This window comes from Arvicola amphibius, chromosome 3, assembly GCF_903992535.2.
Source record: "Arvicola amphibius chromosome 3, mArvAmp1.2, whole genome shotgun sequence".
In the NCBI taxonomy this organism is placed as follows: domain Eukaryota; kingdom Metazoa; phylum Chordata; class Mammalia; order Rodentia; family Cricetidae; genus Arvicola; species Arvicola amphibius.
In genome coordinates, this window is record NC_052049.1 from 140,171,672 (window position 1) to 140,194,698 (window position 23,027).

At 45.8% G+C, this 23,027-nt stretch overlaps 1 protein-coding gene across 2 annotated transcripts in view; it reads right to left on the reverse strand.

The window, feature by feature from the left end:
* Positions 1-23,027, reverse strand: part of LOC119809731 (myocardial zonula adherens protein) — a 97,278-nt gene that overhangs the window by 72,554 nt on the left and 1,697 nt on the right. For both annotated transcript variants that reach the window (XM_038322799.2, XM_038322800.2), the window contains exon 2: positions 11,640-11,726. In XM_038322799.2, coding sequence (XP_038178727.1) covers positions 11,640-11,726 — 87 coding nt within the window. The remainder of the gene's footprint in view (positions 1-11,639; positions 11,727-23,027) is intronic.

Here is a 23,027-nt window from a genome sequence, read left to right on the forward strand (position 1 = left end):
GCAGCCAACAGTGACGGACACATTGTGACTCTGGGCAAATATTTGCTGATTGAATAGAAGCTTTAAAAGCTAGAAGGGCCTCTGGGGAATCACCTCGAACATGCAAATAGAGTCCAGCTGGTGGGAGCACCCCTGGTCCCTCTTAGAGCAAGGGACAGACAGCAGTCCAGAGCCTCAGCCACAACATGCAACTCTGAGTAGTCCCAACAACATCATGTTTGGAAAATACCAACATGCCTGAGGTCAAATGCTAGAAAACACAGAAGGATCTAAGAGCTAACATGTGTGCAAATGCAAAAGCTAACAAGTCTGCAAATGTTAAAAGGCCATTTCTTTTCTCCTCCAGAAAATAGCCCTAAAACGAATATTATTTTTAAGCATGATGAAAATTATTGTGCTGATACTAAAAAGTAATGTTTACCTTTGAGAGAAGCATGCTAAAATCTTTATGACATATTTATTTATTTATGCAGGTGAAGGAAGTGGACAGGATGTAGACGAGGCAAGACTGGCCATGGGTGAAGGGCTACTGAGGCTGAGCCCAAGGCTAGCAGCTTCTTCCACATCTCAGCTTCCTCTAGAATAAGTTTCAATTGTTCCATAGTTAAAAGATTTTTTTTTAAGTTTTAGAATGATGCTTTATATCTTTAAAAAAACAAGTTTTAAATTACATATGGAAGCTGGCAAGATGGCTCAGCTGGGAAAGGTGCATGCTACCTCGCCTGAAACCCCAAGTTATATCCCTGGAATCCCCGTGGCAGAAAGAAATAACTGACTCCTACAATTTGTCCTCTGACCTTTGCACATGCGTCATCTCACACAGAGGGAGAAAGACAGACAGACAGAGAGACAGAGAAAGACAAATAGAATAAAATAGATATAGAAAACAAAAACATGACTAAAATATGTTAAGGGCTGGAGAGATGGCTTGGTGGTTAAGAGCATGTGATACTCTTTCAGAGGACCCTAGTTTGGTTACCAGCATCTACCCTTGTTGGGCAGTTCACAACCACCTATAACTCCAGCTCCAGGGAATCTGATGTCCTCTTCTGATTCCAAAAGAACCTGCATCCACATGGACACACACACCTTAAAAATAACAAATCTTTAAAAAAAATAATATGTGTATGTTGCACCTATTGTGAATATGCAGGGTCTGAAACAACAGGCAAAAGCCCCTTGAAAGCTAAAGCCCTTTAAGTGTTGGGATGAAAAGAAAGTTCCTACCATAGAAAGGAGCAGAGACAATTCACCAAGTTGGCTTTCCATAAACCCCACATAAAATGCACCAGGATTAAGAGCAGGTGCACACAGTAACACACAAAGAGACTGCGGTCGGTGATTTCCCATGAGCACCCACAGCTCAGAATTTACTTCAGGCTCTAGCTGCAGCTGTTTTCCCTGGGCTGGAAAAGGAAGAGGAGCCACAGAAAGTAACCCAGTCCAAAATTCTACAAGATGCCCCAAGGAACTCACTAGCCATTTGATTAGTGAGGCTAGTGATGAGGGTCTACGCTTTTCACATCTTAAACATGTGATCTGACAGCACCATAAACTGCACTAAGGCGGGGAGTGTATCTATTACTCCCACAGCTGTACCTCCACACCCAGAATGGACATTCAATAAATACGGGAGGAGTGCATGTGTGTTCATGTGTGTGTTCCGTGTTGGTAGATGCATGCGCATTGTGGGTGATGCCAGTATGCATATGTATGTATAGATGTGTGTGTACATGTGGAGGTCACAGGTTGACCTCAGTTGTCAACCTCAGCAATACCGTTCACCTCCTTTGAGACACTGCTCTGGCATTGTGTTGTATGAGTGTAAACAGAGTTCCACAGCTGAAGAAGTTTTGGAGAGGGGCGAACTCTCTTGTGTTCTAGAAGAGAAACTGGGGTCTCCTTGTGAGGGCTTGAGACAGGAGCACTGCAGAGGTTGGTGAAGGCCCAGGAGCAGAACTTCAGGCCTCTTCTTGAGAGGCAGAGACGGGCCCTGCACACTGTCACAGAGGCAGCCCAGTCCCAGCTGCAGCCATGAATCATGGCCGTACACCCGCTCACCTGGCAACAGTCAGGATGTTGTATAAACAGGTTCTCCAAGGACAAGAACCAGCAGGCTTGCTCATCTAAGCTTTTGAAGGAAAGGGGCTATAAAATCTGTCGGTGGGGGTTTCCTCCTCTGACACACTGCTGGCTCCAGGAGTCCTGGACTCTGTACCCGTATGCACACAGCCAGTCTCGCTCACTTAGCTTCTCCGAGTCTCAAAACAGAGTAATTAAAGGTCACTGAAGGACACATAATGTCCTTCCTGCTGTGCGTTAGTAGCTTCTCATAGCAGAGTCTCTTCTAGCTGGTCTATTAATATGCACATAATGAAGATTTCGCTCATGATGAAGATCACAGAGCCAGCTCCAACCAGATCCAACAATATGCAGCCTCATTCTGGTTCAATGTGATGCATCTGTCATAGCTAATATTGGTCTTCTCTCTCTCACACACACACTCACTCCCCCTCCCTCCTCTCTCTCTCCTTTCTTTCCCTCTCCTTTTCTATTCGTGTGTGTGTGTGTGTGTGTGTGTGTGTGTACTCACAGGATTACAGGGCATACAGACTTGGGCAAGAAAATGGATACAGACCTTCAGAGAGTTACAGAGTTCTCTGAAAATGAAAGGATAACTGTATCTAATTTCAAAATGATATATCAATTTTGTTTCTAAAGTTTAACCCTCTTTACAGACATCCCACATTTCCAATTCTTCTCCATGAAATCTGTGATGATAAGAAATCATTGCTCCTTCTTCCATTATTGTGTTTAATAAAAAAAAATTAAAAAGCTAGGGGCAGGGCAGACACCTGTAATCCCAGTCCTTGGGAGGTAGAGGCAAGAGGATCAGGGGTTCAAAGGCAGCCTCAGCTACATGAGACAAACAAGCAAACAAACAAAAGTAAAAAGAAAACAAAAAGCTAATTTATCTGAGTTGCTCAAACAATTTAAAGAACTTTCTAAGATGAACTGTGTCACTCCCCAATAAAAAAAATATGCTGGAGTCTTAACTGCTAGTCACTTAAAATCTGATCTTACTTAGAGACAGGATCAACTTAAAATAGGGTTGTTAAGAGTGGGATCTACTCCATGGTCACCAGCATCCTTACAAAAAGAGGGCATTTGACAGACATGAACACAGGGGCCACTCCATCTGTGGACAGCAATTACATAGCCACAAGACAAGGACTAACAAGAGCCTCAGTACCTCTACAGGGAATGTGGCCCTGCATCCATTTCAGGCTTCTAGTCCTCAGAACTATGCAATAATAAAATTCTATTTTTCAGCCCATGTAGTCTACAGTGTTGTTATGGCAACTTATGAAACTGGTTTTCACAGTCACTAAACACCTGCTATGTTCAGAGAGCAAGGCCCTGTAGAGACGGAATAGAGTCAATACCTTTGTGTTCTGTGTCTTTCTATGCTAACTCAATGTCATTTTCACATTCAAATGTTTACAGAAACGTGTATTCGTTCTTATGGACATTTCTTTGCTAAGAACACTACAGGTAAAGAAATAAAGGCAGTCTGGAACCTGGAGCTTGAAGAAGAGGTGATCATGGACGCACAGGATAGACAAACAGGGTCTCAATGGAAAAGCAAGCCATTGTTGAGCCTGGAGGGGCAGGTTGTCTGGGTAGAGACTAGTTTACTCTTTTTAGAATGTTTATTTTATTTTTAATTATGTACATGTCTGTGTGCAGGTATAAACATGAATGTACAAAGGATGCCAGAGGTGTCGGGCACCCCCAGCTGTAATTGCAGGCAGTTATGAGCTGTCCGTCTCAGGCGTTGGGAACTGAACTCAGGTCCTCTGCAAGAAAGGTTTGTGTTCTTAACCACTGACCATCTCTCCAGCCCTGGCTCATTTACTTTACAGTAAGGCTGGGACTCAATATCTCAGTAGCTATTTGAGGAAGAAGGTTCTAGGGAAAAACTGATCTCAGAGTCTAAAACTGAAGGAATTGTTCTCTGGAGAAAATGAGGAGTGAGGGACAGAGAGAATCTGCTTAAGATAGTTCAACCCCAGGGAAGGATGGGGATCTCTCCCAAATCCTCCCCTCCTCCACTAACCATCTTATCTATTCCCTATAATATCCTTTATGTCTATTTCCTATAATATCCCCAGATCTAGGCCCAAGACTGACCCTACCAGGTTCCCTGGAAGTGCATGAGCCAGACTAGCTCTGGAGGAAATACACTCAGTGAATGAGCCTAAGAAAAAAACCCATTCTCACCAGGAATCAGGGTTTGGGAATGTCATGTGCATAGGTCACAGCCAGAATGTCTCCTAAATGTGTGTGCCCATGTCCCATTCAAGGTTCCAATGTTACCTAGAACTTTTTTAAATGTGGGAATAGTAATAATAGTAATAGTAGCAACACACCAATCAACTCTCATTGCTCTGGTGGGCAGAAAAAAAAAAAATCACAAACCAGCATGGCTTTCATCAGAAGAGGATGCAGAAACCACAGCTGGTTAGGCCATCTCCAAACCAGACAAGAGTGAGTTCTCTACGGTTGGGTCTTTGCAGAACGGGAAGGTGGAGGCAGGTAGGTCTTTGCAAAGAGGGAAGGTGGGGGTCAGAGGACTCTGAAGAGAGAAATGTGGACCAAGTAATGGTAGAGTGATACTCAGATCTCTGGAGAAGAGTAGAATGACATCAGCAAGGATGCAGAAGGCAAAGTCCAAGAGGAAGAAGAAAGACAAGACAGTGCTTCGTGGTTGGGAATGATTCCCCGACAGCTAAAGGGAGAGATGCTGAGGCCAAGGCTAAGGCCATTGGGTTTGACCTTCAAAAGACAAAAGGTGGAGTGACTACTCCACCTTATAGGCCAGACATAGTGGGGGGCACCTTTCCCATACTAGTTTGCTTTTCAAATGTTCATGTGCATATATGGGGGATGGAGGGACATGTGCCTATGTGTACAGAGGCCAGAGAATGGCCTCATGTGTCACCCTCAAGAACATTGTCTACTACCTCTGAGAAGTTTTCTCATTGACCTGGAGCTCACTAACTAGGCTAGACTGGCTGGCCAGCAAGCTCCAGGGACCCACACGTCTCTGTCTCCCCAGAGCTGGGATTGCAAGTGCCCATCTCCATGCAGAGCTGGGATTGCAAGTGCCCATCTCCATCAGAGCTGTGATTGCAAGTGCCCATCTCCATGCAAAGCTGGGATTGCAAGTGCCCATCTCCATGCAGAGCTGGGATTGCAAGTGCCCATCTCCATGCAGTGCACTTTTCATTAAGTGCTGAGCTTTAAGCTCAGGTCCTCATGTGTACAATGCAAGAGCTTTACAGCCTGAGCCTTCTCCCCAGCTCTGCTCAGCTCATTTGCTCTGTGAGACTGGGCATCACCATACCTGCTTACAGAAGAAGCTAGTGTGTGTGTTCCAGAACCGGTGGCCAGTAGAACATAGTCTCAGACAGAAAAAAACAACTCTCAAGAGAAAGACTGAGTCTCAGGCAGGTAAGCATCTGCTTTAGAGTTAGGAAGCCTCCACACACCCCATGATTCCATGTCTCCAGGCACAGTGCTGACTACTGAACTTGCCTTGAGCATCCTCCCAACACATCTCCATGAAACAGGACAAAATGTGCCCTCTTCAAGCCTTCCGAGCTGTGATGCATTCCTCTCTGGGATGAACAGAGAACAGCTAGAAGAATAGCCAGCAGGCAGTGGGTTTACATAGAGTTATGCCCACTGGCAGCATCTGCTATGGCAGTACAGTGACTAAGGCCCAGCTTCCCTCAGCCAGCTGCAGCTCTAATGCTCTGGAAATCCCCGAGGAAGTTTCACTTGATTAGAAGTCAATCAGGCCACTTGACATCTTCAGACTTCCATGGCCCATCTAACCACAATCCCTGGTTTAGGAAAACCATGGATTCCCCTTCAAAGGAATCAAAGTCATTAAGCCTGGGAAGATCACCCAGAATGTTGGGTACCTTGCAATTTTGTGGCTTCCAGGTAGGAGCAGACACATTGCAACCACATCAGAAGAAGTGACTCCTCCAGGGAACCCTTGTTGGTATGTGAACCCTGTTCCCAGTGAGTCAAGTCCAGGAATCCAGCCAGGACATGGTGTCAAAGTCACTGTCTCCCCAGTGAGCACTAGGATATCTGAGTGCTGCCACCACCCAAGTCCTGAGGAACTAGCCAGCCTCACCCTCCCCTCTACTCCAGTTCTCCTGCAGTGAGTCACCAGATTGTTACAGATGGACACTTCATATCTCATACCCGGTGCCCCAGTGCCAGAGGCATCAGGGTGCTCAGCTCCTGAGTTCCTCAGAGCCTGGCTGTTCCTAAGTACCTGCAGTGGGCTATTTGAGGGCATAAGGAGAAAGGTGACCCTGCTTTTGCTATAAATATATGAAGGCTCAGTGTGTGTGTGTGTGTGTGTGTGTGTGTGTGTGTTTTGATTTGAAGAAGAAATCAAGAAAGTCGGAAATGATATTCTTGGAAAAGTTAATGTTGAGGTTTTTGATCCATTTCATTTTCTTAACTTTCTCCTATAAGTCCCATTTGTCAAGTGAGCCAGTCAGTGCTCTGAACAGTGAGATTTGTGAAGGTTGGGACTCTTCTAATCCTTGCAGTGATGTCACAGAAGAGTAGCCACTTGGCCTGGGGGAATCTGAGTAAGTATCTCCCAGAAAAAAAGAAAAAAAAAGACAAATAAATCCAAAAGCCTGTACTTAGGGTGGATGACAGAGCTTAGTTTGGGGACTAGACTTAGATTTTCACTCTGGTTACTAAGGCAGTTGAACATGACACCACTGAAGGAGTGACGTGCCCTTTCCTGGTCCAACAACTTCTATCACTTTTATGTGACTTAATTTGGAAGCAGGATCATTCCTTTGTATGTCTTCCGCCTTTACTAATAAAATCTTCCAGCATGGGCCTTTTCTCTTCAAGTCTAGAGCTGTTCTGTGGTTTCTCAATGGTGTAGGATCTGGCTTCTTTTTGTCATTTATCGCTTCCTTTAAATTTTGAAATATTTATTTATTTATTGTATTGTGGGTTTGTGTACATTCTAGCTTACATGGGGAAGGAAAGGGGCAGCTTGGAGGAATCAGATGTCTCTTTCTACCATGTATGACTGAGGGATCAAACTCAGGCTTAGTGACAGATGTCTTTACTGGCTGAGTCATCTCACCAATCCCCTCCACTCCCCACCCCCACATGCCTCTTGGAAAAAAGAGCTCTCTGCTGACTGCTCTGAGTATAAATGTCATTTTCATCTAATTGTAATCATTATGGAGTTGCAATTATCATGGTGAAATACAGAGTGGATATATTCTGCCATGGCCTTTTTCTCCCCAAATAGATGGTTTCCCATTGAATGAGTATCTGTCATAAAAATATTCCTTTGAGTTCTAGTACAAGTTATAGCAATCTGCACGCGCTCTCAGAGAAAATGATACCATCAATGTCTTTAGCAACTTGCATAGAGCTATTTTTAATTTTCATTTTTAACTTTTGATACTTTTCCCCTCCATAAATAAAAGTAATACCTGATGCCTACTCATTTGGAAAGCACTCTTCAAGACAAAAGATGAGCAGGCATACAACTTGAGTACAAACTCCACAGCTAAGCATTCAAACTCTTTCCTGGGGAGTGTTTGGTTCTTCTGTGAGAACAACCACTCTGGGGCACCTTCCCTGATTGTAGCTTCTAGAAACATCTCATTCCCTCTGACTCTACCACGTACATGGATACAGCCACCACGGCCCTGGTCTCTTCACCCACTCTGGACCAGCCTTCTTTCTCAAACTTTCCCAGATGCCGTCAGCTCTAAAGGGACAGAGAGAATGAGGACAAAAAGGGGAGAAGGGGATGCCCCCCAACAAGTGGGCCCCATTCAGTCCTAGTAATCGCAAGGGTCTAGTAGCTAAAGCCTCACTGCCCTGTTCTTACACTGTTATGAGCTTCAACACTGTGATGGCTAACACCAATTATCAACTTGACAGGATCTAGAACCACCTAGGATATCAAGTACTATGAACGTCTGTGAGGGAGTCTCTAGATTGGGTAAACTGAGGTAGGAATTCCCATCCTGACTGTGTGGGCACTCTCCCATGGGCTAAATTAAAAGGGAGGAGCAAACTGAGGGCCACTCCCATCTCTCTCTGCTTCCTGACTGCAGATGCACTGTGGGTGACCAGATGCTTCAGGTCTCCACACCGTGTTGGCCCGTACCCTTACAACCTTAGCCCAGCATAAACACTTCCTTCCTTAAGCTGTATCTGTCACGGTTCACCACAGCAATGAAAGAAACGCAATGAATACAGCTACCAAGCATTTCCTTTGCTGAGTGTTCATAGCTATGGGGAAGTTGAAAGAACTCTTCAATCACATTTCATATGCAGAAAAATGAAATCCATTCACTCACTAATATAGGGCTCATATTCCAAATTCAGCAAGTATATCAACGTGTCTGTTATAAGGTTTTTGACTCAGGATCTAACCAAGGTCTGCTCTGTCTAACTTACCAACAACAAAAGCTCATCTTGTTTTTAATACCATCAAATTCATGGAGAGGGATTCAGGCCAGTCATTCTATAGAAGGGCCTACATTTTGGACCATTCTGTTTCTTTTTTATTAATTCAGTTACACAATTCAGCTGGAAGATTACACAGGTCTTGCGTGTACTTCTTAATCACATTACTTTGGGAAGTCCTCTGAGGGGTGTCATCTGCTGGTAATTCTGGGTTGGGTCACCTGGTTGAAATTTTACTCAACTTTAAGGTCCACAGGTCCTTTACAGACCATACTTTACATGTGAATCTCCTACTCAGTGACAATGTGTAACTAACTAGTTTCTTAACCATTGATGAGCCTATCTGGAAATTCTAAAACAGATTTTCTAAATTAGTGTTCTAGAACAAGCTCCCCTTCCCTTCCCTCTATGCCTCTCAGGTTATCACTAATGTTGTGAAGTTTTGTTATTATTCAACATATCATAATCCATGGTAGGCTGAGTGTCCTTTATCTCAAAATGCTTAGGACCAGAAAAGCCTCAGATGTTGGAGTTGTTTACACTTGGTTGGGGACATTTGTACAGATGTTACCAGTTAGGCATGTCTATCCACCAAAATTCAAAATCCAGAATGTTCCAAAATCCAACTCATTATGAGGCTCAAAAGATTGGGACTATTTAGCTGGCACACACATTTAATCCTAGCACTTGGGAGGCAGAAGCAGATGGATCTCTGTGAGTTTGTAGCCAGCCTGGTCTACAGAGTAAGTTTGAGGATAGTCAGGGCTGTTATACGAGAAACCCAGTCTCAAAGAAAAAGAAAAACAGGGAAAAATAGGGCTATTTAATTTGTACTGATCTTAATATTTTTGGTGTTGAGCACCAAACAGTTTAACCAGAAAGAGTTATCAGGGTTGGAGAGAAGGCTTAGGGGTTAAAAGCAAGTTCTGCTCTTCCAGATGACCAGGTTAGATTCCCAACACCTACATGGCAACTCACAACCGTCTGTAACTCTAGTTCCAGGGATCTAATGTCTTCTTCTGGCCTCCATGGACACTAAATGCAAGTGGTACACAGATGCTCATATAGGCAAAACACACAAGATAAAAATAAACAAATCTTTAATAAAAAATAAATAAATAAAACCATCTCATAGGGCCTTGGCCAGTACCTCACTGGTACTACTTGAATTTTCAGAACAAGGTCGACCTTGCCCTTCCCCCTGTTCCTACTCCACCTGCTAAAACCAACATTCTTCCGGGTGCTGTTGGTGAGACACTTCCTCTCCTTTGAAGCAGGTCAAAGTTTACATTCTCTCATGGCTCTCCGGCCATAACTTCACCTTCCCCTACTTCCTCTGCCTGTCTGCCATTTGCATCATCACTGATAACTTGTTGACTTCAGTAGAAAGTGAGAAGAGGGAGCTGGGAAGATGGCTCAGTTAGCAAAGGGCTTGCTGTGCAATCATAAGGACCTCAGATCAGCAGCCACATCAAAAAAGAGGCAAATCTCCAGAGCTCCATGGCAAACTGGTAAGCTCCGCCTTCAGAGAGAGACCCCCATCTCAAGAAATAAGGCCAGGCACAGTAATGCACACCTGTAATCCATACTCAGGAGCCAGAGGCAGGCAGATCTCTATAAGTTTGAGGCCAGGCTGTTCTTCACTGAGTTCCAGGACAGTTGGGAAAGCGTAGAGAGACCCTACCTGAAAAAACGAACAAGTAGGCTAGAAGAAACGGCTCCATGGTTTAACTGCACTTGTTCTGCAGAGGACCTGGACGTAGTTCCCAACACACACATGGCGGCTCACAACCATCTATAACTTCAGTGCCAAGGGATCCATCATCCTCTTCTGACTTCTGAGGGCATCAGGCACACATGTGTTGCCCACACACATGCAGACAAAACACTCATACATGTAAAATAAAATTTGAAAATTTTGAGAGAGAGAGAAGAAATAAGATGGAAAGCAACTGAGGTAGACACCCAATGTCTGCCTCTGATCACACGCATACACACAAAGTTAGGAGAAGAGCGCAACAGGACAGGAGAGACGGATACACACAGCAAACTCTGGAACACTAGCAGGCTCCTACAGGAAGCTTCCTTATTCATGGTCCACTGCGTTATTGGTTGCCTCGAAAGTGAAGCTTGCATTTCAAGAAGTTATAATCTCATAATTCTACCCATGAAATTTATAACCTATTATTTCATTTTATGTTCATATAAAACACCCACCAGAAGAAGGACTGCCTAGTGTCTGGCATGCCTATCCCTTTCTCTGACGCTATCTCTCCAGAAAGTACATCATTATTTTGTTTGCTTTCATTCCCAGCCAACTAGTCTGTCAGCTCCATGAGTGACAGCCACTGCCTTGTTTACTGGTATTTGCCACTGGAGTCCTAGTGGTTGAAATCTAGCAGGTGCCAGTCACGGCTTAGGAATGAGAAAATGGCATCCCCTGGAACACAGGTGGAGAGCTAAACAGGCCCTCCCATTTATTTATTAAGCCTGTACTTCTGCCACCTGCTAAGAGTCACTTAGCGCCACCTCTATGTTTCCAGATAGGAACACATGGGACACGACATGACCATTGTTTGTGTATATATCTGTCCCACCTGAAAAACTGCAAGTCCTTCTAAAGCAAAGGTAGGGCCATGGTTATCTGCGTGGCACCAGCACTCACTTCAGAAGTGACACAGAAGTGTTTGTAGGTTTCCTCTTGTATCCAGCCAAGACCATGCTCAGCTGCCTGCTGGGCTCTTCCTGCCAGCCAGAGCCAGCCTTCCAGCCTGGTGCTCCAGTTCCAGCAACTTACAAAAGGCCCTTTGACTCCACCGCACCGGCCATTCCAGGAAATACCATCTTCCCTGCCACAGCACCTGACACTAAGTCCAGTGTGTCCACAGCTGGGAGGTTACCCAGAGCCACAGTGTTTCCCAGGAAACAAGGGCTGGGCACAAGGCTGCAGAGGCAGCTGGGAAAGCAGGGTGGAAGGCTGAGGGCCTTTTCTTCAGCAGGGACCAATGCATAGCTCGGAGAATAGCTTTGGTGAGCGGGGAGAACACAATAACATAGACCAGCCAGAGGCCCTGGCCTCCGAGAAGGCTCACCTGATCTTTCCTCTCAATCTTCTTTTCTGTTTGCTGGGGTGCTGGACTCTCAGGAGGCACGGTCAGCCGTAGTCTGCAGACATTTGCCTAGAAGAGGTAAAGGACAGTCCAGTGAGGATGAGTCGGGGTCAGAAGGAGCCAGAGGCCCTGGGCTCACTCTCTGCCTATTCCACAGCAATGGGCACATCGTATCACACTGATCACACTGGTGCCTAGGCGTGAGACCAGCATGGCCTGGCACAGGTGCCCACCAACAGCATCCACTAGCAGCCTGTCTCTCAAACAAGGAGCTATTAAATACCTTCAGAGATTTCAAACAGTTTTAAATGGCTCGGGTTTCATCACAATATGCCTAAAATGATCTCATTTCACAGATAAAAGCCAAAATCCACTAGGGAGACAGAAGCCAAATTATATAATGCAGTTACTTCTTGTCTAAAGTCTGAGACTCCCTGTGATGGGGTCAGAGGCATTTTCTACTTTTCTAGCCTATGCATTTAACTTTTCTACAACAGATATGGAAATGTTAATCACAGGTTTTTATTTTACATGTTGTGTATGCATGGGTGTGTATGTCACAACATGCAGGTAGCAGGGCAAAGGACAACTCTGTGGGATAGGTGCTGTCCTTTCTCCTTTCTGTGGGTCCTGGAGATCACACTCAAGCCAGGCTTGCACGGCGAAGAGCCTTTCCTTGCTGAGCCATCTCATCGGCCCGATCGCAACTTTCATAAAGTTTCTTTAATCACATTCATATTCAATATTCACAGTAGGTAGACGTGACTTAAATGTTCACTGTGAGATGGCGGAGCCAAATATATACACACAACAGAACACTACTCAGCTTTAAAAGGGAAGGTAGTTCTGATACAGCGCAACATGGATGAACCATGACAACACCCTACCTGAAATAAGCCAAATACATCAGAGCAAAACGACCTTCTATACCATGTGCCTAGACCAGTCACGCCCATCGAGAGTGGGCGTGGAAGGCGCTGCCAGGAGTTGAGATGGAGAGTGGGGAGGCAGCATTCAGCGGGTATAGAACTTCAGTTTGAGACGATGGGAGAATTGGCAGTGCCAGGGGGGCCACAGTAATGTAAATTCACTCAAAGCCATGAACCTGTACACCTAAGAAGAGTTAAGGTTACAAATGTAATGTCTGAGATACTCTAGAGAGAAGGAAAGGGAGGAGGAGGAGGAGGAGGAGGAGGAGGAGGAGGAGGAGGAGAAGAAGAAGAAGAAGAAGAAGAAGAAGAAGAAGAAGAAGAAGAAGAAGAAGAAGAAGAAGAAGAAGAAGAAGAAGAAGAAGAAGAAGGCCAAAGCTGCTCATGTTTGCTGAAAGTTCAAAGGGATTTTAACAGAGAAGGCTGTGAAGCAAGAGCATAACTGCCAGGGTGTGAACATCTGGCAGTTTCTTTAGCAATGCCATGAGCACCTGTCACTGACCTCTGACGCGCTCTGTCAGGTTATCAAAGGCTGTTGATAAAGTCCACTGTAATTTTGGAATAAAGGCCAGGAATAATAGTACACATCTTTTATCTCAGCACTCAGAAGGAAGAGGCAGGTGGATCTCTGTGAGTTCGAGGCCAGCCTGGTCTACATAGCAAGTTCCAGGACAGTCAGACCAACATAGTGGGACCCTACATAGAAAACAAACAAAATATAATACACACACACACACACACACACACACATATATATATATATATATACATATGCACATACATACATGAATAAAGGTTTCCAAGAGGCCAGCACTAGAGATGTGGCTCAATGGGAAAACTCTGGGTTCAATCTCAGTACTGGAAAGCCAATCCAACCCAATTGAGAGAGAAAGTCTAAATTATACTATTCCTCTTCAGTTTAAGCACAAAAGAAGCATTTAAGCATCCACTGGGGAGAGCTACAGCCTGTGAGATTTTCCAAGAGGCTGGTGATAGCAAAAGATCCTGAGCAGTCATTTTCCTGACTAAAAATAGATCCATGTACTAGTAACAAGACCATGATAACATCCATGGGACATGCATTCACAGGGCTTGCGGTGTGCCAGGTACCAGCTAAGTGACCCTAAATCCATCTAATATTGAACGTAATCCTACGGAACAGGTCCTCTTTCCTACCAGGCCTACTGAAGTCACCTCCGACAAGGGTGTATGGAGGTCTCACACTAGGAGACAGCGGAGCTAAGATTTGAACCTGGCCAGTCTGCAGGGCCTGTGTTCTTTGTCTTCACATTCTGCCACCACAATCCTGAAATACCATATGGGTCTGACTCACAGGAGGCTGCTTGTCACCTATTATACATTAAGCTGTGCCCCACTATAATTCAATGTTCGCCCTTACCCCTAGTAGCTCCGAGGATGGCCTTATGTAAGTATATGGCAGTGCTTCTCTGCCTTCCTAACGCTGTGACCTCTTGACAGTTCCTCATGCTGTGGTGGCCTCCAACCATAAAAGTGTTTTTTACTGTACTTCATAACTGTAATTTGGCTACTGTTATGAATCTCATGTAAATACTTTCGGAGATAGAGGTTCGCCAAAGAGGTCATGAGCCACAAGTTGAGAACCACGGGTATAGAGTATTTTACTTTGCTTTGAGACAGGGTCTCGTGTATCCTAGTTAGGTCTGGAACTTATTATGTAACTAAGGATAATCTTGGCCTTCAGATCTCTCTACCTCCACCTACCAAGTGCAGGTCTGATGGGGCATGCACCACCATACCTGATTTATGTGCTGGGAATGGAACCCAGGGCCTTGTGTATGCTATAAGCAAGCTCTGTCCACTGAGCCACATCGTGTCCTTACAGAGTCAATCAATAAAAATGAAATCACATGGATAATCCTTATCCAAAATTATTGGTAAACTTATAAGTGGGCAGTTCAGAGACAGATGCACAAGGAGAATGCCTCATGACCATTAAAATGCTTATCTAATTCAGGCCCAGCAGTGCTGGTCCTTATTCTCAGCTATGTGGGAGGTGGAGGCAGGAATATGGAAGCTGAAAGATTGCTTGGTGACAAAATGAGTTCAAAGCCAGCCTAAACAACTTAGTGAGGTCGTGTCTCAAAAAACTACCATGCTAGGCATGGTGGCACATGCCTTCAATCCCAGCATCCAGAGGATAGGGACAGGGGAATCTTTGTGAGTTCAAGACCAGCCTGGTCTATATAGTAAATTGAAGGCCAGCCAGGATTACACAGTAAATCTTAAAAAACAAACCCAAAAAGTCATTGCCTAGCATGTACAAAGCCCTGGATTTTGTTAACTACTGTCTTCCCTGATAAAACACATGACAAGCTTTCAAAGAACCTTTCCATCCTTACTTTCTTTTGGGAAAGCTTTATCTCCCAGTGACCTCAGGATGGAGCTGGCCTGACATCCAGGGCTACCTTTGTCCCGGCCAACTTTACAACCAGCTGTCAAGGCTCATAGCCAGACATGTTGGCCAAGAGGACAGCAAGCCATTCTACTAGGTAGCTCTTTCCGGATGGGCAACAGCACTAGTGGAAAACTGGGTGTCGCCTGTGGAGGGAAAACAACCTTCTGACTGCCGGCCGCTCCACCCGGCTAAAACCAGCCTGGCATTTACAAGCATTAAGTGTAAGCCACACCAGGTGGACCATACACATCTGTGGTTCTTCGCGATCATTTCTGTCAGGCTGAATCTGACCCAGGGCATATCTGTTGACAGAAAAAAGGAGGCATATTTCTACTGCACTGCATTCCACACACACATGGGGATGCACACACATGTATATGCACTCACATGTACAAATGCATACATGCACACAGACTTCAACATCCATTAGCTAAGTGGCTTGGGAAATTTATTCTCTGAATTTCAAGAGTAAGATGAGATTAAATCTGTGTGTGTGTGTGTGTGTGTGTGTGTGCATCCCCATATACACACACATTTATGTTTGAAAGTATGAATACACACATGCCACGGTAAGAGGTTGTCAGAGAACAACCTCGGAGTCAGCCCTGGCTACCACGTTTGAGGCAGAGCATTTTGGCTGTTTGCTGCTGCACACAGCAGACTAGCAGGCCCGTGAGTTTCCAGGGATTCTCCTGCCTCTACCCGCACCTCTTTGCAGGCGTGCGGACAGGTTACAGTTCTTAAGTGGGCTCTAAGGATCCAGACTCAGGTCCTCACACGTGCTCAGCAAGCGCTTTACTGGCTGAGTCACCTCCCCAGCCCTGTTAAAGTATTTTTATTACTATCTAGATAGTATCACTGTGCCCTCAGCCTACAGGCTCCAAAACAAACCAGGCCCACTTGGCTTCCTGACCCTCATTTCCATGGAAACTATTTGGGCAATAGCATTTGGGACAGGAGATGGTAAACAATGCCTTTCACTGGCCAATGGATCCTAAAGGGCGTTCCCTAATGACCATAATTTTCAGGAAAAAGACCTTATGTATTAATTCATCCAAAAGTGAGATGGACCTTCTCCATTGTTGAACCATTCCCCACCAGCCCTCCCTGAACTCTGACATTCCTCCACATACTTCCCACAGTGGGCAGCTACACCATGTCCATCAGACTGGGCTGTGAGCCATGACCACCTTGAGGGGCACAAAGCCAACAGTAAACACAATAGCTAAAACTGAAATGAGCCTGCAAAATAAAGCTCCAAAGCTCCTGGGAAGTTGCAGGTGCCTGGGGCTACCCCTCAGGTCCTACCTAAAGCATCTGCTCTCATCAATAGAGGGCTTGATGGGAACATTAAAGAGCACAGCTCTTCTTGATAGATGCTGACTGACCAATGGCCCACTGTCAATAGTACATAAGCAACTTAACCCCAGCTTGGCTCACACAGCTCCCTAACAGACTTATGATCCCACTGAGAAAAAGAAAGTTACAGAACAAAATGTTAAAACTAATCCTATTTTTGCTTTTAAACACACTCTTACAATTAACGTAGATTTAAATGGGGGGGGAGTATTACTTTATCACAGCACAACTGTTAATGCTGTTTATCTCCCCCTGAAAAAGGGGGGTCTGTGTTGCTTGCAAATGTTCCAAGTAGTTTTTAAATTAAAATAATAACAGGGGGCTGGGGTGGTGGCTCAATGATTAAAAGCATTTTTTCCCAATCATGAAGACCAAAGTCCAGTTCCCAGAAGCCACATATCAATCTAAGCATCCCATCCACTCTTGTAACACTGGTTTTGAGGGAAATGGAGACAGCAGGATTGCTTGCAACCTATCTGAAAAAATAAGAGTGCCAGGTGTGGGGAGAGATTCTGTCTCAAAGGACTGAGTGGAGGGCTACAGAGGAGGACACCAGATGCACGCACCCTTCTGGCCTCTCACTTATGTACAGCACACACACACACACACACACACACACACACACACACACACACATTACAGTAACAACAATAGTAAAAACTAAAGGAGAATATGTGTGGAGGGTGCTAATTCTTTCTAAACTGGACAGCTTCGGGAGCAGCAAATGAAGTATACTAGAGGCCTGGAGGTATTCTGAATTCCTAATACAAGCTCTAATAAGGAACTGACCCCTGAACCCTGCCCACTACAGTGACTGTGCATAGTCCACCTCCCTTTACCCATCTTCCCTGTGGCAGATCTCCCCTGAGTAACATGAGCCCAATGTGGCTTATCTCAGTATTTTAGGATGCTAATCACTATGGCTTCCTGAACTCATATACAACTCCCAGGGCTTTCCCAGGCTCAACAGTGCTCAAGAGGTAGTTAGGACAGTTTATACCCAGGGGTGCCCTCAGCAGCCAGCTCAGTCCTTGAGTTCTGAACACGGGAGAACAGCAGTTTACACACTATTGCTGTCTCCCCATCCACCCTTGGAAGCAATGTTCTATTGCAGCGGGTCAAAGAAAGGAGCTGCACACAGCATGCCCCATTCTTTGATCACCGAGCTCCCACAACTTGTAAACAACTTTTTAAGGGCTGGAAAGGGACCTTGATGACAAAGAAGCTGCTGTACCCTCAGGAGCTCGTAAGCTATTCGTGTTCTCGAACAGGCTACTAAGAACCAGGGTTGGCATAGCCGATGCACGGCAGTGAGATGCAGAGTAGTTTAGAGATGAAAGCGCTGGGGTCTAAACTTCTTCGGTTATACTACTGGTTTGGGCACTGGCTATGAAACTCAGAAAGTGGCTTCTTCACTTTCAGTGTCCCAGTTACCTTAGTTGTAAAATATAGCTAAGAACACTGAACTCTCTTTCATGTGTGAAGGCTAAATTAGCTGGCACATGTTAAGAGTATTGAGCAATCTCTGGCACATGTTAGGATTCTGCAAGTGTTCTTATTCTGGGGATAAGTGAAGGAGAACTTTAATCTTAACTGGAAATGGGATTCTATGAAAAAGGTAGCACCTAGAAACGCCATGTGAGCTGGGTATAAAAGGACAGAGAGGACTTGTCAGGTCACTGAAGTCTGGGAAATCCATCATCACCGAACAACAGACATCTTCCAGGCAAGATGGTCCAAAACAGTCCCAGGTACCGCTCAAACCTCACATGTCCAGACAGTGGCAAGTTAACCTGAGCTATTTGGTTCGCAGGTGAGATGAATGCAGAGCCCCAAGGGCTAGAGACTCGAATTGAAATATGAGTTCATTTCAACTATTCAGCTGAATAAGGTGTCTCCTAGTACTCCCTGCCCTACAGGATGGAAGGAAAGACACCGGTTGAGACAAGGCAAATGTTTAACCAGATGACTTTTATAGCCTTTCCAGAGCCTAGGAGGGTATCAGTGCGGTTAGGTTGGATAGTTTGAGGGATGGACTCAAACAAAGGAGGACCATACCTGAAACTCCCTAGAGATTCTCACTGTCTTCAGAGTCACCCTCTTGGGAGGGAAGGCAAGAGAAGAGCAGCCAGCATTCAGGTCTCCCTCACAAAAAAAGGTACAATCCAGCCTTTGTTTGTAGCTCAGGGCACCTGGGGAGCTCAGGGCAGCCTCTAGGGCCCTGTGTGACCCCTTTTGTGAAGAAAGAGGTCCTCCTCTAGAGACATACTGGGGTTTTGCCTACCTTTTTACTCTCAGCTTCTTGATATTGGGGCTCACAAGAGTGGGGGGGGGTCCTATCTCAAGGGGATAAGATGACCCAGGGCGGGGAGATGACCCAGGGCCGTGACAAGAGTTTGCTAATCAGTTTACAAATTGGATTTCTGTAAAGAAATGAACCAAATGCATTTATGTTTCCCTTGGGTCTGGTCCACTCCTATTGTGGGTCCCAGCCAAGCTACCCTTAACAACAGCAGGTGTGGCCTTAGTGGGTGTGGCTGGAGGACAGACCTTTACTCCCTGTTTAACACAAGTGTCCAACCTCTGGAACCTGCACATCAGGCTGTGTGGGAAACACTCACCATCTAGATAAGGTCTGCTGTGACCCTGAACTTGTAGCTTCATTATCTATGGCAAGGTGGGGTCAGCTTTCTATATAAAGGGCTAGATAAGAACCATTCAGATTTTGTAGGCCACTGTGAAATCCACTCTTAGCTCAGAGCCGCACAAAACAAAGCAGGCCAGCCTGCCTGAGGACAGCATCCAGCCTCCCCTCTCACCATGAGAAAGGCCCTTCTTTCTCCCATCAGGCCTGCTGCCCCTCAAAAGTCACTGAGAGGGAGGTTGGGGGAGCGCCATTGCTCTCTCCACGCTCTCTGGATCACTTCTGTCCTGACCACAGAATGCACCCAAAGTGCTAAGATCTGAGAAGAAAGTGTAAGTCCATGAATGCACACAAAAATTCCAGTACATCTAGCAGTGTTTTGACCCCTTGGCCCTGACCCATCCATAACCCTGATGGCTAACCACAGGCCCAAGGGGCCTTACTGGCTGCCCCAAATATCTGCCTTTATAAAAATCCGAAAGAGGAAGCAATGCTTTGAGAGACACTTATCCTCAACGGTACTCACAGTTGCGTGGGCTGCTTCTCAATAAAGACGGGGCTAGGCCTTCCTTTCAGCCCATGTTCCATACAGTTCAAAGCCTAAGCTGGTCCTGAGGGAGACCCAGACATAACTGTTTCAAGTTGCCTAGTAAGCCTATGTAGAACCAAGGTTGAGAGTCACCGAATTAAGCCGATTAATGAAATCCCAACTGTGGCAGAAGAAGAGGCAAGGAGAACCCTTGGGAGACCTGGCCAGAACTGTCACCCTTCTCATTCCTACCCACTTGTCACCGGCTTCCTTCCAGGTAGGACAAAAGCATCAGGCTGCCTTCATCCCAGGATGTCTCTTCCTAAGTTCTCCTTTCCAAAATGTATGCAAAGTAGGGTTTTTTGGGGGGGACCCTGGCTGTCATTATACCTTGTGCCGCCCACCTTGGATTTTACTGAAACTCGGTCTCTCAGTAGCCCGGAAGTCACCAAGTAGGCAGGCAATCCCCAGGGATCTGCTTGTGTCTGCCTCCGCATTGCTGAGCCCACGTAGCCACTTATATGGATTCGGGCTTGAATTCAGGGCCTGCGCTTGTGTGGGGAGCCCCACGTTAACACAGTGAAGCTCTAGAGCTTCTTCTCAAGTGGTCACTCAGCTCCACACAAGTGTGGGTTGCACAAGCTGAGGAAATGAGGGTTCAGGGCAGATTCAGAGTCTCAACAGCAGAGAGGCAAGAAGAAAAGAGGAAAAACTGCTTTTGGAAGCTCAGGAGTGGGAGGTAGGAGCTTGAATTCCTGGGAATTGCAGAGATACAGGACAAGAAAGGCCAGAGTCAGGTCGGGGGCCTGGACATCACACCAGGAGTTCGGCTTTGCAGAGGATCCTGAGGCAGAACCAGGTGGCTGGATTTTGCAAGGTGGAAAAGATTATTCTCTTCCATAAAGAATAGATATGAGTCAGCGATATGATTGACATTTGGGACACACAGTTCATCGGAAGAGGGAAAGGGGCAAACACCACTGTGTTATTCTCCTACATGCTAGAAAAGTACTAGGGTCATTTTAAGCCATAAAGCAGGTAATGGATGAAGTACTTCAACCCTAGCAAAGTCAGCTCTTGAACTCAATCAGGCAACTGAGGCTCACTGACTTGGAAGGGTGTGCCAACCACCAAGAAGCTTGGTGGGAACACAGAGCTCCAGGTCCCTTTGCTGGGATGTGGGTGCACAGCACAGAAAAACATCAACAGGGACACATTTGGGCCTCTGCAGTGGCCTAAGAAAAGCCTAAACTCATTCCATATACTGCAGAATAAATGTGGAACTCTCCATAAGACAAGTGTCCTTCAGAGCCCCAAGTCGGACCACCCTACACTAAACAAGGCAAGATAGAAAAACAAAAGAAAGTTGGGGGGGGAAGGTTGGTGTTTTTCTGAGCCTGTAACTGTCAGATGCTGGTGCCAGAGGTGTTTGGGTTAAGTTCTAGTGATGTCACATAAGACCACACCTGGCTTGTCAGGAATTGGCTCAAAGGATCCAAAGCAGGACCCAGACAGTTTTCTGAACGCAATGAAAGTCTCCTCCCTCCCCACAGCCAAAACTGCAATCAGCTTCCTTCCATCTGAGGCTGAATTCCCCCCAAACCCCATGTCCCTTCCCCAGATCCTACAGAACGGTAGAATTGTGTTCCATGCCCTCCCTGGATTCCCCAGAGTACAGGATACAGAGCTACGTAGACTGTTTCCTGCATTGAGAAGAAGAAGCTGGGCAAACACCTGCCAGCCCTTTTCACATGCCAGTCAAGGGGAATTCCTTGTTTTTGAACCAACAAGGTAGGAAGGAGCTTCTGATGAGCACAGCACCAGCAGCAGGGAGTGATGACGGACAGGCCTGGGCTGGGTCTTAAGCGAGAAGGCCTTTGCCAAGGGAAGGGCTGGCTAGGAAACACTCTTACCCCAGGGCCTTGTTTGGGTTTGCTTTAGTTGGGCTTTTTCACTCCACCAAGGAGTCACAATACCAGCTCTAAGCAGCCAAGTGTCATCTTCTCAACAGAATCCAGCGCAGGAGAGCCCCCGTGACAGGTGGTAGACCTCACAGCCCATTCTTCTCAAGCCCAGAGGATGAGCTGCCTTCCACTCCCTGCACACAACCTGGCCACAAAACCGACTTCATTTCAAAAACCTAGACTGTGAGGCTAACCTTCAATTACAAAATCCCTTTCCAAATCAATGAAGCCTTTCATGTAGCTTTTTAAAAAAAATTCCACCCCCACATTCCCCCAAGGTCATCTTTCTAGCTGTACTTATTCTCCAAACACTTTATCTTCCCACTGTTGCCATAGATAAAGCTATTTTTAGTGCACAACTGGTTTGGAGGTAGGCCTTTTTCCTTTTTCAGTTCCCACTGGTGAGTGTGTATGAACGCCTCTTGGAGTTTTGTTTATCCACTGACAGAAATCACCCTCCCAACCAGTGTCCCCCCTCCCCCGGGGATGATTTCAGATAAGAGGGAAGTAAGTACATTTGCAGGTGGCAGTCGCTGAACAAAGGGTGACCTGTGACAGCCTGGTTGGCCGCACTGCCCTCACAACTGACTCAGGGCAGCTCCTGCACAGCATCACCGGCCACCACTACTTCTGGTTGGCTTGACGTCTGCGACAGCAAGGCCTGGTTTTCACTTTGATAAGCCCTTTGGATAAAGCTGGTCTATTTTAATAGCTAGCAGTCCTTTTGACTTTGAGACTCGGCATTGTCCTATGCAAAGTTCACACGCATGAACCATGCAGTTGAGTTTCCAAACAAACAAAAGCATCTCACAGTGTTTTAAAAACGTTCATGATTTGGTGTTGGACTACATTCACAGCTATCCTTGACCACGAGCAGCCCAAGAGTAACAGGTTGAACACGCCCCAGAGTATTCCGGTTTGAGATCATCTCGTGTCCAATCCCAGGGAAGAGATGAGAGGATACAGGATTTCTTGAAAAAGTTTTCAATTACAGAAACATTTCTCATGGTTACTTTTTTAGTGTATAATTTATTTTCTTGTGTTTCTAAAAAGTTTTTTTTAAATAGGTGTTTTGTTTCAAAGCAGGTCTGACACACATTACCATACAGTCTGTGTCAGGCATCCACTGAGAGGAATGATAATCCTCTTTTCACAATCAGTCGTGTTAATTGGCTTCAAACGCCTGCTCCAGCTGGAAGACCACCAGCTCACCTTCAGGGAGAGGCTGGCCTCACACACCTCAGAAAGAGACTTCCTTCTAGTGTCACTGAACCCTGGAAACACCCTGCTCACAACAAAAATCACCACTGTATATCATCTGTGACAATGTCTGCCTCAAGGAGCGGAGTGGAGCCAAGCACCCAGCCTTACAGCACACAGAAATAGATCTATAAATATTCAGTGAGTCAGTTAGTCAATCAACACACCTTAGCTTCCCAACACATAGCTTCCCTGCCAGTGCCAACACACACACACATGCACACACAGCACCTGGAGCCTTTAGAGGT